Source organism: Anser brachyrhynchus, assembly GCF_964034855.1.
Source record: "Anser brachyrhynchus genome assembly, chromosome: 17".
Classification (NCBI taxonomy): Eukaryota; Metazoa; Chordata; class Aves; order Anseriformes; family Anatidae; genus Anser; species Anser brachyrhynchus.
This window is the reverse complement of record NC_137710.1, coordinates 8,165,079-8,182,809: the sequence shown is the minus strand read 5'-3', so window position 1 is coordinate 8,182,809 and position 17,731 is coordinate 8,165,079. Positions and strand designations below refer to the sequence as shown.

Below are 17,731 nucleotides of genomic sequence, written 5' to 3'. Positions count from 1 at the left end.
GCGGCGGGGCGGGGCGGGGGCCGTTTCCCATCGGGCCTTGCGGCGGCGCGGGCCGCGGGCATGAGGTAAAGGCGGGAGGGGCGGGGGCGCGCGGCAGGAAGCGCGGCGGCGGCGAGCGGAGCGCAGCGAGCCCGGGCCCATGGCGGACACCAAGGTGCGGGAGCGCGGCTCTGCGGCGGCTAACGGGCGGGCTCAGGGGGAGCGGGGGGCGCTGAGGGGCATATAGGGGAGGTCGGGGGGGTGGGAAGGGGGCAGTGGGGTGGGGGAGGGGAGTAACGGAATCAGGTGGGGGCGAGGCCTGAGGGAGGCCGCGGCCTCAGCTCCCCCCCCCCCCCCCCCCGCGCTCCCTCACGCTCGGAGGCCGCGGCCTCCCTCAGGGGCCGCCTGGGTGCTGAGGGGAGAGGAGTCCCGCCGCCCCCCCCCCCCCCCCCCCTTAATCCCCTCTCAGTGAAGGGGGAGCAGCCCCTGTGCCGCGGGCCTGTCGCGGCGGGCCCGGGCCTGCCGTTGTAACGGGCGCCGCTCGCACGTGGCCGCCGCCAGGGCCTGGCCTGGCGCCGAGCGGCCGCTGCTCCTCGGCCCGGCCCCGTCGGCGGGAGCTGGGGCCGGCTGCTGCCCCGCGGGGCCTGCCCGAGCCTGCGGCTCCCGTCCCGCCTGGGCTGGCTGGGTTCTGGCTATCAGGAGTCATTTACAGCGCTTTTTGTTCCCTCACCCCCTTTTTTTTTTTTTTTCCTTTTTGTTACCCAAACAGCAACAACAAAACAGCCCCATCGGGTCCCTTCACCTGAGCTAACCGCGTGCGGCCTCATTTCGCTTGCGGATGAAATCCCCTCGCAGGCTGCGCCGGGGGTGGCTGCCGTTTGTGGCTGCCGTTTGTGCGGCAGCCGCACGCTGAGGGATTCCGAAGCTCGGAGAACGTTAGGGCCGGTTCCCCAGCAACCAGATGGGAAGTCTCGTCTTGGCCATTTACCCGTTAAAGCTCCCCCAAAGAGCGTAGTCGTAAAGGAAAAAAATGATTTCGTGAGTGTTGCAACAGTGCTTCAAAAACACCTCAGATTATTGGGAGTTCTAATACATAAGATGAGAATAATGAACTTACACTGCTTTTCTAGATGTAAAATGTCTCTTAAGCTGCAGTACTTGTTTTTTGTGTTTTTTTTTGCTGTTTTTTTTCCCCTCAGTAGTGATAGGTCATTAGCCACTAAGCAGCACTAGTGTATTAGAAGCATAAAACACATTCAGCAGGAAAAATAATTGGTGAAACTTTTCCATTACCAGAAGCAAGTGGGTAGAACTAAAACGTCTAGTTCTGCAAGACCCCTTTTTTCTTAGTATAATTGTATGTTGACCTTAAAGCAATTCATTTTCATCTACAACTTTGGTTTATTGTTACAAGGTATTTCAGTTACTAATTTTTAATCACTGAGTAGTCTTGAATTAAAGTATATAACAAATTTTTCTGTTTTTTTTTCCCCATCTCCCCTCTCCAGGAAACCCATGAGGAGCACGATACTTCTACTGAAAATGCAGATGATTCTAACCATGATCCTCAGTTTGAGCCCATAGTTTCCCTTCCTGAGCAAGAAATAAAAACTCTGGAAGAGGATGAGGAAGAGCTCTTTAAGATGTAAGTAGAATATTTCTGTGTATTATCTAGCTGGTTATTAGACTTTAACTTGAATGTGTTATGAAAAAGCTGGTTAACTAGTTAGGAATAAGGTAGGCTGGTATTTACTGTGGTGACAGAGATTGAGTTGGGGAATGATTGACAATAATGTCCCAGGAAACTGAATAAGGTCTGGAACAGTGCAAAGGAGCTGATACTACGACTCTGGCTTGAATATGGTTTTGTTTAGCCTAAAAGAAAGCATTAACTTGGATAATAATCTGTGGTGTGATGGTGTGTAATCACAGTATAAAACAAATAAGAGAGAAAAGGATCTCTTTTTGAATGCTGGTTGTTCTGGTAGCTAAAACTGGAGGAGTTACGTAGTGCCATTTGGGCTTAGAAGGAATGACTTGCTTTGGACAACAGTAGTTCATCTGCATCAGAGCCTATATTAGAAGTCTAACATCTGCCACCTTCTCTTGAAGAATCTTTTTAATTACAAGCCCTGTCCCTTCTTCTTGTATAGAGAAGTAGAACACTAAGCTTCTTCCTGAACATTTCTTTAGTGACCACTAACTTCTGCTTGCAGCAAAGACTGCACTTCTGAAGTTCTTAAATTGTGTCTCCATATTGATGCTTCCTTGCTACATCCAGAAGACCAATGTAGAATTTGTGCTTTTATCTGAGATGTAACTATTTGGAATTAGTGTTGCTTGGGCAAGAGGATAGATACATTTTATCCTGTAGTATGAGCAGGTGCTTCTTTTCATGTTAGCAGTGTCTTAAGCTCTTCAGGCTATCTCTCTAAGGTCAGTGTTGACTAACCTCCCAAACTATTGCTGTTTCTTCTTTGGTACACACACTGCCATCTTGGAAAATTAAAGAATGAAGTTCTGAAGCAGGTATGTTGCACTGCAGTGCAGCACTAAGTTTCTTTTATTCTAACTTGAAGAATAGCAATAGCTAGAGGTTTGGAGATGAAGGGGAATGAGTGGCTCTGGAGGGTGAGGCACTTTGTTAACCGTAGATCAAACACTGGGCTTGGAATTATACAAGAGTCTTAGTCTTGATATAGCTGTTTGATTGCTACAGCCAACCAGCAGTATTCTTCATTTAAGCAATTGTTTCCTAATATTTACCTAGAAATGGTAGCTATAGCAAAGCCTGTTAATTATTCATTAATTTAAAAGATTATGTACACCAGGTATGTTTATCATCCTCCCCAAAAGTGTGTTCAGGACATAACGAAGTACAGTGTATGTTATGTATTTCCTAATGGCTTGTTATTAACCTTGAATATATAATATCAGTTTCTAATGTTACATGCTGAATAAAAGCCGGGGTAAAAAAAAAAACAAAAAAACGTGTTGCTTTAGAAAAAAAATCCACTGTATTGTACAATTGAGCATGTTTCAATAAATGTTCCTACATACAGGCTAACTTCTGAAATTCTCTCTTCTTTAAGGCGAGCAAAACTTTTCCGATTTGCGTCTGAGAATGACCTACCAGAATGGAAAGAACGAGGAACTGGTGATGTAAAACTCCTGAAACACAAGGAGAAGGGAACAATTCGCCTCCTCATGAGGAGGGATAAAACCCTAAAAATCTGTGCAAACCATTACAGTATGTTATATGTTATATTTGCCTTTTTTTTTGAAAAAGCCTGGTGAAGCTTCATACACTGAAGGTTAAGAGCCCAGTGGCTTTTTAGTAGCAGCTAGAGAATTGCTGCATCTTAAAGCAAATGTCTAACTTATATTACTGTAAATATAGTCGTGTCTTGCTCTGTGCACAAGACTGCAAGTATCAAAACCATGAGCGCTTACTTTTATTAGTGTAAGGAAGCTGTAGTTGGGTTTGGGAACAGCCTGCAGAGCTGACACTGAAAGTGTTACTCTTTCTTTCTTTAGACTAATGGTGTTCTAAAGACACTTAAGTTTATCTTGAGTAGACGGACAATCTGTTTGCTTACTTTCTCATTCTTTTATGAAAACAAGCCAGAACATACATTCCTTATAATGAACAATATTGAGGCCTCCACTTTCTGCATTCATTTAAAAACAAAATATTGAGAGCAATTGTAATAATTTAGTATCCTGAGTTAAATGGCTGAAATGGTAGAAACAATACTTCACCATTTGAAGGCAGATGCTGAGGTGCTAAACTTGTCTGGCTGCCTTTCTCTGCTAGTGAAGCAGACTGAAATGAAAGGGGTACATTCAGCTGATTTATTCAAAAAGAATATGTATTGAGAGCTGATGGAGCAGGAGGGGTTTGTTCCTTTGATTCTTTTTGAATAAAAACAAAAATGAAGTGAAACTAAATTTGAAAGTCAATTTAGCAACAAGTAAACCAATTTGGTAATGCTTCATGTTACCTGATTGCTTTGGTAGTACGCAGGTTTATATAAAGGTATCTGTGGAGTTAACTTACATTTAGGTAAGTTTGAAGTACTTGTTTAATGTAACTTAATACAAATCTGTAGTCAGAAACAATGATTATTTTCTTTGGGCAAATCTTTTCAGAAGGTCAGACTTCAGAGAACTCAAGTGTTCCTGTGTAGTAAAAATGGTTAATAGAAAAGCAGCATAGTCAGCAACCAATAGGAATAAACCCTTTGCTTAGGAAAAGAACTGTTGCATGTGTGCAAAACTGTTCATAATTGGCAAATCTATAGTGTCCATGTAATCAATTTTTCTCCTGGAAAAACTGCTTGCAGTATAGATTTCTTTACTGAATTTATGGCGATTCACATACAGACAAAAGGACTCTTTTCATTTATGCAAACATTAAGTGAAACAAAACGTAATCCCATCTCTAAATTTAAAAAATGCAAGGGAATGAGTTGACTATCTTCAGATTTTCAGACATGGGTAGTATGTTATTTTCAGTGTGCAGAAGAATGCTGTTTTTCTATCTGTGTGCCTCTTCATAAACTATTTGACTGTTTCTCAGAGTTGTGCTTAGTGTCTGCATCTCTTACAGTACAGCAGTCATCTTTTAAAACAGAATTGAATCAAACTCCATTTCTTAACCAAATAATGTTGAATCCACCATTCTTTTATATAGTAATGGTGTTGCATCACTTTATTTGAGGATGTAAAGAAAATTATATTGGACACTGTTTTCTATGTATCAAAAAGTATTTTTTTGTAAAGTGCTTTACATAAGCATCACAGTCAGCCGTCCATAAGATGTACGGAGGCTGCTGTGGAAAACATTTACTATTGTGCTCTGTACCACTTTAATGCTTGCTTTTCAGTCACACCCTTAATGGAGCTGAAGCCTAATGCTGGAAGCGACAGGGCATGGGTCTGGAACACACATGCTGACTTTGCAGATGAAAGCCCCAAGCCTGAACTTCTGGCTATCCGTTTTTTAAATGCGGAAAGTAAGTGGACTGGTGCTGAACTTGTGTTGATTGTATGCTGTATGTTACGCTACAGGTCCAAACATTACTGTAAACCTCTGTTGTACATAAAGCATAACTTAGCGCTGCACAGTAGCATTAGCTAATTACTGCTTTAACTGAGAGAAGTCAGTTAATCATTTCACCAAATGTACTGACATAAAGTATAATAATTAGATCCTGAGTAATATTTACAGAGCTTTATGCTCTAGGAAACTTTTTTAACTTAAGTCATTTCATGCAAGTGTAATGCTAGTTAGAGTGAAACTAAAAGCAGTAATGCTGTGGGGGTAGAGTTTAGTACATGCAGCTTGCTTTCATTTGTCTCAGTTGCTCAGTTCTAGTTAAGACTCCATTCTTGTGTTAGAAGCAAGGAAAGGAAATACTGACCTGAGATGTGGTCCATCTGTCCTAGCGGAAGATACTTTTATAAAATAAAGGATGTAGCATCTTAGTTTTGATTAAATGGAATGTTTGGTTAATGAAATCAAATGTGAGTCTCATACTAGTTGGTGTTTTTTTTTCTGGAGTGACTATGTTGACTACCAGAATAGAGTTGGTCCCTAATTACATGTGGATCAGCTAGTAGGGCTGAGTGCCACTGCAGCTTTTCCAGCTTTTTGGGATGATTCAAGGAGTACTTTCATTTTCTTTTTTTCAAAAGGGGGGAAAAAAAAGAAAAATATTGTTGCCTTACTACCTATCACACAAGTAGTTAGTGTACTAGCCACCTTTTCTTTCTGTATGCTAGATGGGTAATAAAGTAGCTCTGTATTTTGAAATTTACCCTTTCTAGTCCAGCATATTTTATATAGTAGTGCAATTAGCTTGGCTTTTACCTCTTGCTTGGTGTCAAACTTCTATGTATAGGCTGACCTTTTTAATGTTGATAGTGTACCAAGGCTATATGGAAATGTTGTGAGAGAAATACTATCTTGTTTGCATACCCATGGGATGGATTTGTCTGCATCAAGGAAGAATTTAGTAGATCTCATTGCTTGCTTTCTTTTCCTCAAGTCTCTAGTATATTGTTTAGCCACATAAAAATGTGGTCCACCTGCTTAGTGCTTGCTTCTTAACCAAATATGAAATGAAAAGGTTTGGGTAATTATTTGCCTATCTTTGCAAAGTCTTTCCCTCTCCTTCTTTTCAGTAGAGGTTGTATAGGTTATTAATGGTATTGTCTTCTGTATTGATAGAGTTGTCCTCTGTGTGTTTACCCTTTGCAGTACTGACTAAGCAAATAACAGGTGAACAGGCATAAATGTACCCTTCATGTATCTTTTCTTTAAGCATCTCAAAAAGAGTTAATATTTTCCTGAGCTAGTTTCATGGTGGCTTCTGAATTTACTGTGAGGCAACAGTGACCTCATGTGGTCAGTAGTACCAAGCTGACATACCATGTTACCATTTTTATAGTTCTGGTGTTGGAAAGTACCTTGACTGATCAGCTTTTGTCTCTCATTGCTTGTTTTATTTTTGTATAAACATTATTTATTGTAGCTTGATTAAGCAACTTAGACATATGAGGAATCTGTGCTTCCCTAGCTACAGTAATCAGGAGCAATTTAAGTCCAGGTCTTTGGGTATTGAATCTGAATACTCTACTAATAGGCTTTATCTTCAGTACTTAATGCTGAGGCCATAAGTTATGGTACAGATCTGAAGTTCTTCTGGGGTGTAACATAGTGAAGATGGAGGGTAGTTCAAGGCTAAACCTCAGTCTTCTGCACAGTCATATTAGCAGTCTGTCATCCTTATTTTTAAAGGGCAGGGATAGCTGGACTACAGAACAGCTCTTTCTGGAGTCTTGTGTTAAATATTTCCAAGGTGCAATATAGGAGGCTGTATTAGACTTGCTCAAGACAAACTGCTTCTGCACAAAGATGGGATTGGAGAACTTTGCACAGCACTCTGATTTTAAACTAGGTCACTTTATAAGTGCCTGCAAGTTTTGTTTATGCAAAACTTCTGATTTTGAGAATGAATACTTCTCAAGTCTATGTTACAAGAGATAAAGCTAATAAATATTGTCTTTACTGAAACAGATGCACAGAAATTCAAGGCCAAGTTTGAAGAATGCAGGAATGAAGTAGACAAGAGAGCAAAGAAAGGTAAGGTTAAGTCTTAAGTATTGTACTATGCCACTCTTTTTGAGTGCTTATAGCCCCCTGGAGTATCATTGTGCTTGAGCAGACTCACTCTGTACCGAACTGCAGGCTTCAGTTCAGGTGCTTTTTCTGTCTGCGAGAGTAGTAGTTCACAGGCATGACAAATGCCTTCTTTTTTTTGTAGAAGGCTGTTACAATTGCTTTTGGGACATAGATTTTTTTGGAACTGCTAGTAAAGAAGCATTTCTGGTTCACAGTACACAAGTAAACTGTGAGCACTGCAACCACAGTGGTGTTTCCTTCCAGTTTACTTGTGAAATTTCTGGGAGGGAATCATGAAAGCAGGATACTCTGTTCTTATAATTGTTAATGTAAATGAAGCTGTAGCATTTCTTCACAGGTCTTTTCTATTTAACAGCTTAATTCATTGCATTTTGTAGCTCTCTGTGACAAGACAGCTTACCTTGTAAAATAAACATTTCCATCTTCCTAAAGTACAGATTACAAGCAGTCTGCAGTCAATGCTCCTGATATTTACATGAGCGTTTTTCAGTCTTAAGAACTTCCTGTCTGTCTCAGTTTCAAACTGGGGAAACTTGGGTTTCATAAGGATGTCTTTAATTTAAGATCAGCAAAAGCTAGGGACTTAAGACATCTACTTGACTGGATGTTGTGTGGGGTCTGTTACTAGTAGCATCAAAGCAGACCAAATGTTACATGTTTCTCTGTCACTATGATTACACACTAACATCAGCGGTATCTACCAAAGGAGAAGAAACAGAATAAATCATTCCATTGATCAGTAAAGAACTTCTTTGCTTTTGTTCTTATTCTAAATACCAGCCATCTCTCTCCTCCATACCCTCCTTATCCTCTGCTTCTACTTCCCCTGTTAGAGGAAAATTGACTGCTGCCTGTATGTAACTTTTTTGTCATTGATCTCTTAGCAGGCACAGACAAAAATGATAGCGCTGACAAAGTTGCTGAAAAACTAGAAGAGCTTTCTGTAAAGGAAGAGAGCAAAGAAGCTGAGAAGAAAGAGACCAAGGAAAAAAATGAAGAAAAGCAATAAATCATCCTGGGCCTTGCAGTTTTTCCTTTATAATTTTTTTCTTCCTTTTTTCTTTTTTTTTTAATTTTTATTTTTACAAGGGACTTTATAAGGAACTGAATTCAGTGTTCAGGTTGTTTTTTCTAAGCTTTTGCCCTTTTGAAGATGTCTTCAGAAAATCCATTCCCCAGTCATGAAAATGTACTGTGCTAACTTTCTTTTCCATAGTGGAAACACTTATTTATGGTCATCCAAAAGAGTGAATAAAACAAACTTGAAACAGCATCAGAGGACAGAACTGAGTTTTCTATATACTTTAAAGGCTTATGAATACATTTGTTTCATTGGGTGTTGATATTCATATCATCATACCTGTGGATTGACTAGGTTCACAGACTTTACCAAGAGGGAAGATTAAGACGGCATACGTGTTTTTTATGGCTTCTGAAACTGTAATGTAACAGACCTTTCACACCCTTTCCTGCTGTGTGTTCCTGAGCAGGGATTGTGACTGTGTTTCTTGAAATACAGCAGACTTGTGGCATCAGCTGATAGAGCATTTCTGGCACGCTATTACTGATGTTTCATTAGACAGGGAAAACAAAGGTGGGGGAAGAAATGTATTATGTGAGACCTGAGTAGCATTTTCCTTTTACGAAACAAAATTTCACCCCTGCTGCTTATGAAAGTAGTTAATATTAAAAACACTTGAGTCTAGCACAAAGTTGTAGCTGTCATCCCAGATCTTCCATGATGTGCTTCTGGCTGACTGAAGGCAGTACTGGTCTCTTACACTAAGGCATATACAAAGGAGTTTGAGTACCTTGCTGTGTGTCAGCACATAACAGTTAAACTCTAATTATAAGCTTTTTTTAAAGGCCTTGGAGCTTACGTTGTTTTTTAAAAATTGGAGTGGTTATTAACTTGTAAGATGTGTGGTGGGAGGCTGTCCCTCTTGAAGGGAGGAGTTCTGGCATTCAGTTAAGTCAATTAATTGTGTTGTACACATTTGAGGGTCAATTTTCTTGCCAATAATGGGCAAATTGATCAAATCTCTTCCTGCGAGCATTTACTGTTTGTCTGGTTTCAAGTTACTGCTAGAGAGTAGAAGAAATTATAGCAAGTGATAAAATCAACACAATGTAAGTCTCATAGATTGAGTTTTGTTGTTAACCACTAATACAAGGATAGCATTAGATAGCAGTGGAATTCTCTATTACTGTTCCCACAATTATGAAAACTGGACAAAACTTGCTAAACTTCTTATGATACTACTATCAGATAGCAAGACCATTTTATCTTAATTAAAAGGCTCTCTAAGTAGATCAGACTTTGCAATCAACCTGAGGAAAATATAGTTTAAAAAAATCTTGTATTTCATCTTAGCACTGCCTTTCGATGCTACCATGAACTAGTCTTAAGTCTGGAACTGTAATTAAGGTACTCACTTCATTCAAAGTAATTCCTTTGGTGTTGTGCATGTTCCACTTCAAGTACGGCAGATATCAAAAGTCTCTTAATTAACGAAGATGGTTGAAAGGAAAAAAAATGTTCTTTAGTGTTTCTGGTTTGGAAATAAGACAAAGTTCTTCTGAATACTTACCATTTGAATGTAGAAGCCAAATCTTTATCCATGAGTCACTGTAAATTCTCTGATCTGATAATGTCAAACAGTGTGTCTAAATTGATAGAAATGACATTTAAAAACTTCAAAATAAATTTAAATTTTCATTTAAAGGATTTGCTTTTTATTTAAAGTTAACTCTTACTGGGAATGTATTTTTAGCCTGCAGGGGCAAACTGTGGTGGAAGCTACAAAATGTATGTGTTTGATTTCACTATCAAATCTTGTGCAGAAGGCAGGAGGAAACAATTTGTTTAACGTTAATACTGACAATGCTGCTTAATTTTATTACTGTCTTTCTCCTTCCCTCCCCCTTTTTCACTTATTCATGCATACTTAATTGATTTCAAGACATTTCCCTTCCTGTTTAGGTTAACTGATCCATGTTTACAGTTCATGGATTACAGTCATCCTTACTGCGAGTCTGCAATCTCCAAGAGCCAAGTTATGAGGACCACTAAGTAAAATACTTCCTCTGGATAGCGTTTGGCTGAAGAATGTGTCAGTCTTCTAAACTGAAGACTGGCTAGTCAATGTTCTGATCATTTAGAAGCCATAGGTGTGCTGCACTACAAATTAAAAAGTAGTAAGTACTTTAAAAGTTAATCTTAGTGAAGTAAGGTTTTTAAGTCATTCTAATAATGAAGTTTCATGTGTACATGCCACAAGTTTCCAAGAGATGCCCTCAAAATGTTTTTATAGCTTTCTGTACACTGAGTATTGTAGAGTTCTATTTGATATGTCCTGTTCACCACCCCCCTTCCAGTAGTCACTAGATACTAAGCATTCACGCTTTCCCATCTTCACTGTGGTATTCTCAAGACAACAGAATCTGGCCTGTCTCTTTGGACAATAGGGAATCTTAAAATAATAAACTTGGCTCCAAAGTGGAAATAGTGCTTTGACAAAAAGGTAGGCTTGTAATGTAGAAATTCTTTTATGAATTTATAGGCAACTACAACTGCCATATGCTAGTTTTTAAAACAGCAGTAACCAATATGATTTAAATATCTGAACCTGTTTGAAGGTATTGTCATACAAAGAATGGATCCTGCGAAACTTTACATTGTTCGGACAGTACAGAAATCCAGTGAATCTTTAAATAATTTCTGCACCTTATCAAGGTGTATTGGGACTTTTTTCATCAACCTGGAATCAAGGCTATTTGAAGGCTATTTTACAAGGCTGTGGTACTTTGTGGAACAAACAATGTTGTTCACTAATTTCCCTTTTGCACCCTGCGAGGCAAGGTAACTCCTAGCATGCTTAAATGTAGACAAAAATCATGGGGAGTTAGTTGTGTTAAGGTAGCCAGTTAGAGAATTTTTAAGCACTTCTATAACTGAAAGGTTACTGGGAATATGACAAATCTTACAGAAAGTGCAAGTGAAACTTTTTAGGAGGCTTTAATGTGTTTTTAATAAAACTGGAAACTATAATGAGATTAGTGAAGTATTGTCAGGTGCTAAATTCTGTAGCTTGTACCAATTCTTCTTGCTTCAAGTGCAAAAAGATGTAATCTAGCCAGGCTTAATAAAAGATGAAATGTAGCCAGGCTTAATAACCCAGCCTTTGTTGGTACTAATGGTTTTGTGTAGAAAAATGGATGGATGAATGTCTGAGGACACCTGAATGAAGAATTTAACTTAAAAATAGTAGTTTTTAATGCTCATCAAAAAATATTATATACTTAACAGGTAGTTAGTCTTAAAAACAGACTTAAGTTTATTATTATAAAAACAAATTCGAGGTAGTTCTCTATAAATCCTACATTATTCTGAAGACTACACTTTTTTCTTCAGGAGTAGGATTGCATTAATGATACAATGTGTCTCATTCACAAGTTTCCAACAACTCCAATTTGCTGTATTTTAACACTGTAAATGATAATTTTCCGGTGCAATAAGGTAGCTTGTATCAAATACATTTGCTATGACACCAAAACCTCAGAAAATTAAGATTCTTCTCAACACTAAGCAGGCATGAGAATGTTGTGGATTATTTTTGATGCAACATGCTCAAGAAATGCTTGTATTTTACATACAAGACTACGAGTCAGCAGTTGGTCCAATTTTGTTCTAAATGTCTTGAAACTGACTTGAATAAAAATAGAAAGAATTAAGTGGAAAAAATGAGGGATTACTTTGTACATATATCTTCACCATGGAAAGAACTGTGATGGGGATGTGCCCAAGATGACAAAAAGGGATGAGGTCTGGAGACAGACCAGCTCTCTTCTCACTCTGTGTAGATGGTGGGGAAGTATTTGGTTCAGAAAGTATCCCTAGCCTGGGCTGCCTTTCTTGCCTCTGAGGCAGCACCTGCAGCTCAGACCAGCTGTACAGCAGTAGTGTGGATTTCCTGGTTTGAGAATCCATCAGGTCCAGAAGGTGGATGCTGTGCTTTATGGCTAATGAGTCATGATGAACTCTGACATCCCACAACAGAAATGCTGTGCCTTCTGCTGCTTCATGTTCCAATGTGTTCACTTGAATAACTGAATGGAAATGTTAAATGTTAGTATAAACTTTTTTTGAAAAAGCTATCCAATTTGAAGTTTAGAGAACTCCATTTGGTATTTTACTTATATTGAATAATTGCAACTATTTATGTAAATACTGAGATGGGGGAGATTATAAAACTGACATTATTTTGATCTCCTGTACGGGTTGTCAGCAGCTTCCAATGTGATTATTAAAAACAAAACCTCTCTCCAATCCATCTGAAATGGAAGGCTTCATAGCCTGCATTTATGTACTTCTGTTCCCAGTATGCCTGTATATTCTGGCTGGTCATGCTTGTTTCTAGCAAGCTATATTTTCTAAGCTGTATATGGCAGCTAGTGTCTTAATTTTTGACTAGTCAAACTGATTTCAAAGTGTCTTTTAAGTTGTTGAAATCTTATGTGTGTGAACTTGCAGGAGTTAATTGGTGAGGTGTTTGTAAAAGTGTGTTTTTTTTGTTTTAACTCTTGCCTTTATGATGGTTTCTGTAGGATTTAAAATTCTTCCCAATTAGTTTTAGCTGAAATTACTCTTGCTTTAAAATAAGAATAAGAGGGATGATCCAGTCCTTCGCTAACCCTGACTAAATCTTTGACAATATATCATTTTCAGAGTCAGGAGATAATGAAAACTAGCTGCAACAGATCAGAATTATTTTGCTTGATGAAGAGAAGTTTGAAGTAATCAGCTGTAGAGTGGATTGTACATGTAAGTGATTTCTCAGACTATAGTTTAAGTGAAAACAAGATGCCCTCTCAAATGAGAAGCTTGTGCAATTGCTTAATAAGGAAATCTTCAAGTTGTGAAAATGGACAAGCATGGGAGAAAAAAACTCCTTATATTTAGAGCTGGATAGTTATTAGTATCTACAGCTATAGGTATCTTAGGGATTTATAATCACTCGTGTATTTTTCCAATAGGCAAATTTAAGTATGGAGTGTTTTTGTCCACTTCTGCCACACTGGGCATTAGACACTTAAGACCTTTTCATATTTGAAAGACTTTCGAGTGTAAGTAGTTTGCTACAGTCTCCTGGTAAAAAGGCAACCTATGTTAGTTCCTTAAAGTATTTCTACTAAAAATAATTTTAAAAGTGTTAATAGTGAAGCTAGAGTTTGTGGTATATAGTTATGTTGTTAACCAACATAATGACAAATCTATTAGACCAGTTTCTAGCACAATTCTGTGTTAGGTGTTATGTACTGCAAACATTTTTATTTTGCAGGTGTCTGCCAACTGGAAGTATTTCATAAGCATTGTACTCTTAACTTTGTTTTCAGCTATAAGTCCAGTTTTTTATTGTTGTCTACCAGTCTTCACTCTGCTAACTTATATCAGATAGCTCATTGTCGTGTAGATATTAACTGTTGTATCAAGATGTGCATTTTATTCCTGAGATAAGTTAATGATGTCACATGCTCTTGTCTATTCATACTGTCCTGGCTGTCTTCATTTCAAGCAGGTAAAAGTATATAGTTTTCTAATGTTATTTTTCCTTAAAAGCAATTATAGCTATGTAAATATCAAAAAAGATGGTTTGGGTATTAAAATGATCAAATAGCTTGTATTCTTTGGAGGGTATTTCACAAGAATACCCTACTAGGTATAATTAATGTTACATTGCTTCACATTATTGGTTTTAATATCTTAATTTCTTTGCTCGTATGTGAATTATGGTTGGCTTTCTGAGTTTCAGCAGCATCATTTGGAGTATATTCCATGCTGGCAGAGGAGAATTACACTTTATAAATCGTTTTAAACGGGATAGTTTGTGAATCTTAAGCTGTTCAGATGCCTGTGTTATTCTGAGTAGCTCCTTGTGGGAATCGCATACGAACTGGTGTGTTGGTAAAGTAATCCAAATCTCATAATAACTGTAAGTTGACATGCCCCATCACTGCAGTTGGGAAGTGCATGTTATATGAGTTCCTCTATCCGATACATCTTAAGTGAATCCTATTCCATGGAAAATGTTGATGTGAGATTTCTGTTCAGGCTACTGATAATTTCTTGATAAATCTAGTACTAAATAAACTTGAACAACTAAATGAAAATGGTCATAATAAAGTTCCAGTGGGTAACGTAGTGGGACTTGTTCGTACCCATGAAAAGTCTAGCCTTGCTTGGACGTCTTGCCTGCACTATGTTGTGCCTGGTGATCCTAATGTCCTCTGTTTTGGGCACTGTAAGTTTAAAAGAAAAACAGCATTTACTTAACACCTGATTGCTGAACCTTCACTGACCCTGAACACTTTGCAGATCACTGGTACTACACAAGCTGGCAAGTACATTTATTATGGTAGCAAGTCCAGTAAGAAAAGGAGAATGATTTATTCTGATCATTGTTTAATGACAACAGCTAATATGAGCTGGGAGCTAAATTGCCTAGTGACCAATAAAAGATGCCAGGGATTTTCAGTTCTTCAAAGTGTGCAAAATAAAAGGATTTTCTTAACTGTTTAGCTGCTTCCCAGCTAGCGTTGATGCCATGATTTGGTATGAAAAGTGCGTGGCAGTCAGGCTTTCCTGATGCTTTCTCTGCCATGTGTTTCTTTTCGTGTTACCAGCTTTCAGAGTGTGTCTCCAACACAACTTCTGTGGTTGGCCTTTTCTCCTTTGGGATAAAACCTCAGAGTAAAATCTTGCAAAAAGACATGCAGTTACTAGCCAGACTCTGCCAGATTATTTTTAAATTGTTCTTTGTAGCTGTATTAGTTCTTTGGGTAGACATTAAATCTTTTTCTAACTCATGCTGCCATCCCTGTTTACCTCAGGGCTGCCAAAACCTTCTGGCACACTTATCACGTAGTGTGAATCCAGAAACTACAGTCCATGAAATAAAGCTGTTCCAGAAGAGCGGTTCTGAGTATTGCCTGTTCTGCTTGAGTCAGGTCCTCCTCAGGCATCATTACTGCTTGAATCCTAAAGTGATCTCATGGCTCTAGATATACTTGCCTCTTAATACTGGGACTGAACATTGCTTGGCAGTGCTTTATTCTGTCTTGAAAGTAGGTGTTTTCAAGAACTGGAACATTAGTGCGAAGAAAATGAGTGAACTGGGGGAATTGTTGTTGGACCCCCCAAATCCCACCAATTTGTTGTTTTCTGATAAGTAATCTGCAATGTGCAGCGCACACAGAAATCATCTCAAAACACATCTCTGCCTAATGCTGCCTTGTAACATGGAGCATCTGAACCTTCTTTTAAAAATGCTGGTTCTGCATGACGCACTCTTGCACAGATAAAGTATCTTGATCCAGAGGATGACTGTGCGGACCAGGCTTGTGCTGCTATCTTTAGGATCATTTCAGGTTTGGAGATGTGTCCTTTTTGTTGCTATGAAAGCTGCAACTCTTAATCCCCTGATACCACATGCTTACAGTTATCTTTCAGTGTCGTTCTCTGCAAGTGTTGCATGACTGGAGGACTAAAAATAATAATAAAAATAATAAAATCATATTTACTTTCTGCCAAGTACTTCTCTTCATAAGGTGATTGGCTCGAAATACTGGCCCTCTGAGTGGGGCTGTTACAGTGAGGCTGTGGAGATGCATTCAGGTGTCCAAGTGGTAAGAAAGCCATGCTGTAGGGTGGAAGGAGCAGGAACACTGAGTCTTCCCTGCTTGCAAAGGTGCGTTTGAGAACTAGGCTTTCTAGCGTGGTGAGAATCCCTACAGGAAAAATACAACTGAAAGTGATGAGGTGCAGAGAACAGAGTAAGAATAGTCTTCCTTAAGTGTAGCTCCCATGCTCACGCTTGCTACTTCTCAGAAAGGCCTTGTCCTTAGAAAGAATGAAATTTGAAATAAATTGCCAACCTCCAAATATGCACCTTGAAAGGTACTTGTGGAGACCCTATTGCATGTCCATGCTGAAAATGCAAATCTGACACCCACTTGAGTGGGGAGATAACTTCTTGAATAATTTTCAAGCCCTAAGAAATGTAGTAAATCTCTCACTGTCCATTAGAGGATGCTAACCAAACTTCATAAGCTGTCTATGATACTTCTTGTAACATTTTCCAGTTTAAAATAAAATCAGTGTAAAAATATCAGGGTTCTGTTTGCAACTGAAGTTTTTCACCAAGAATGTTGGCTGAATGGGGAGGAGTACAGGGCCTGAACTAATAAAAGTGATGAAGTCTCCGCCTGGTTCGTGCAAGTAGTGCTAGACTGCAAAGTCTTTTGGGGAAGTTCATTTAGAACTAACTTGTGATGTGGGTGTATTAGGTGTGCTCCTAAAATGCATCTTCTGGATTAGTTTTTATTCAAAAGGAATCTAGTTACGTACTTTGGGGCCACTCAGCAACATGCATCAAACATGCATCAAACCATGGTATGTGAGGGTGAATGAGAGATTTGCTTCCAAAGTACACCTTTGATCCCACTTAATATGCTAGTGGAGATGTACCTGAAGGCTTCAGGTTAGAATGCAGAGTCTGATTCGGTGTAAAGTTGCTGACCTTTTGATTAGTTGTGAGCATTTTAAGAACCATTTATTTCAATAATCTGGCGTGACAATGAGTAGTGAAGCGTAGGAAACAATGTACCCTAGGCATTCAAAACTAACCAAGTTGTTGTCCCTCCTTTACCTCAGAAACCTGACTTTGGAGCTCATTTTAAGTTGCCTTTTGACTTTAGTTAGTCCCTTTTGGATAAAACCTGGTGCTTTTAAAGTTGTTCTCAGAGGGCTGAGAATACTTACGGGGGGGGGGGAGAGAGCAGTTACTAGCAAAAGCAGATTTCACATAACTATATGCCTTCAGGCTGGAACTTGCTGGATTTGCTTATATTTAAAGCTGATGCACACAACTTTATTGCAAACCTTGCAAAGCTCAGGGCCTGTACTTGCTTTTTTGTTGGATTTTTCTTGTTCTGTTCCAAATACCTCGAGGACTGTAGAGCTCATCCAGTCTCTTAAAATGGTGATTGTTAATATCTCTTCAGAACAGGAGCCGCGTGTATACCTTGTAAGGTAAGTTTACTTTTAAGAAGACCCAACAGAAGCTGTGAAGGTGGCTTTCATTGTCTTATGCAGTGGGTACTTTACCGGCCTGTTGGCAGCTGCAAATGGAGCCCGAGCTGAGGAAGAAAACAGGACTGCAGCTCCTGGTTTCGATGCATAAATTTCCAAGTGGCCCTGCGCCCTTCCTCCCTGCGAGGCTTTCCTGGTGCCTGCGCAGAGCTGCCTGCTGCGAGCGGAGGACCCGTTTGCACAGCGCTCTCTAGAAAGCCGCCACCATGAACTTTGCGATATTACCTTAAATTACCTCTTATTTCTGCCTCCTGGCGCTCAGGGCTCGTTCCGGAGAGCAGCACGGTGCCGTTCCGGCTGTGTTCGCTCCCAGTCCCCGCAGCATTAGCAGGGCGCAGCGGCCCCGGGCCGCCCCGCACCGCGCCTCTGGGTCCCGCAGCCTCTGGGGGCGC

At 39.5% G+C, this 17,731-nt stretch overlaps 1 protein-coding gene and 1 long non-coding RNA gene across 4 annotated transcripts; one reads left to right on the top strand and one right to left on the bottom strand.

Annotated features, from left to right (window-relative positions):
• The first annotated feature begins 19 nt into the window (after positions 1-19).
• Positions 20-9,914, top strand: RANBP1 (RAN binding protein 1). Of its 3 annotated transcripts, none has more exons than XM_080559828.1 (6): positions 20-154; positions 1,488-1,624; positions 3,072-3,229; positions 4,869-4,997; positions 7,064-7,129; positions 8,077-9,914. In XM_080559828.1, exons 1-6 carry the CDS (start codon positions 140-142, stop codon positions 8,196-8,198), a joined length of 627 nt encoding a protein of 208 aa, XP_080415954.1. In that variant the 5' UTR covers positions 20-139; the 3' UTR covers positions 8,199-9,914. The 3 variants fall into 3 exon arrangements, with proteins under 3 accessions (XP_080415954.1, XP_080415953.1, XP_080415955.1); XM_080559827.1 differs by having other exon boundaries at positions 8,074-9,914; XM_080559829.1 differs by having other exon boundaries at positions 54-65; positions 8,074-9,914.
• Positions 8,176-17,656, bottom strand: LOC308179517. Its single transcript, XR_013940412.1, has 2 exons — positions 17,575-17,656; positions 8,176-15,732 (listed from the first exon to the last, which is right to left on the bottom strand). It is a non-coding gene; the product is annotated as an uncharacterized lncRNA (long non-coding RNA).
• Between the last annotated feature and the right edge of the window lie 75 nt (positions 17,657-17,731).

Coding starts and splice junctions, on each gene's coding strand:
- RANBP1 (XM_080559827.1), top strand. Junction 3,230..4,868: donor AATCTGTGCAAACCATTACA/GTATGTTATATG, acceptor CTTGCTTTTCAG/TCACACCCTTAATGGAGCTG. Junction 7,130..8,073: donor AGACAAGAGAGCAAAGAAAG/GTAAGGTTAAGT, acceptor TTGATCTCTTAG/CAGGCACAGACAAAAATGAT.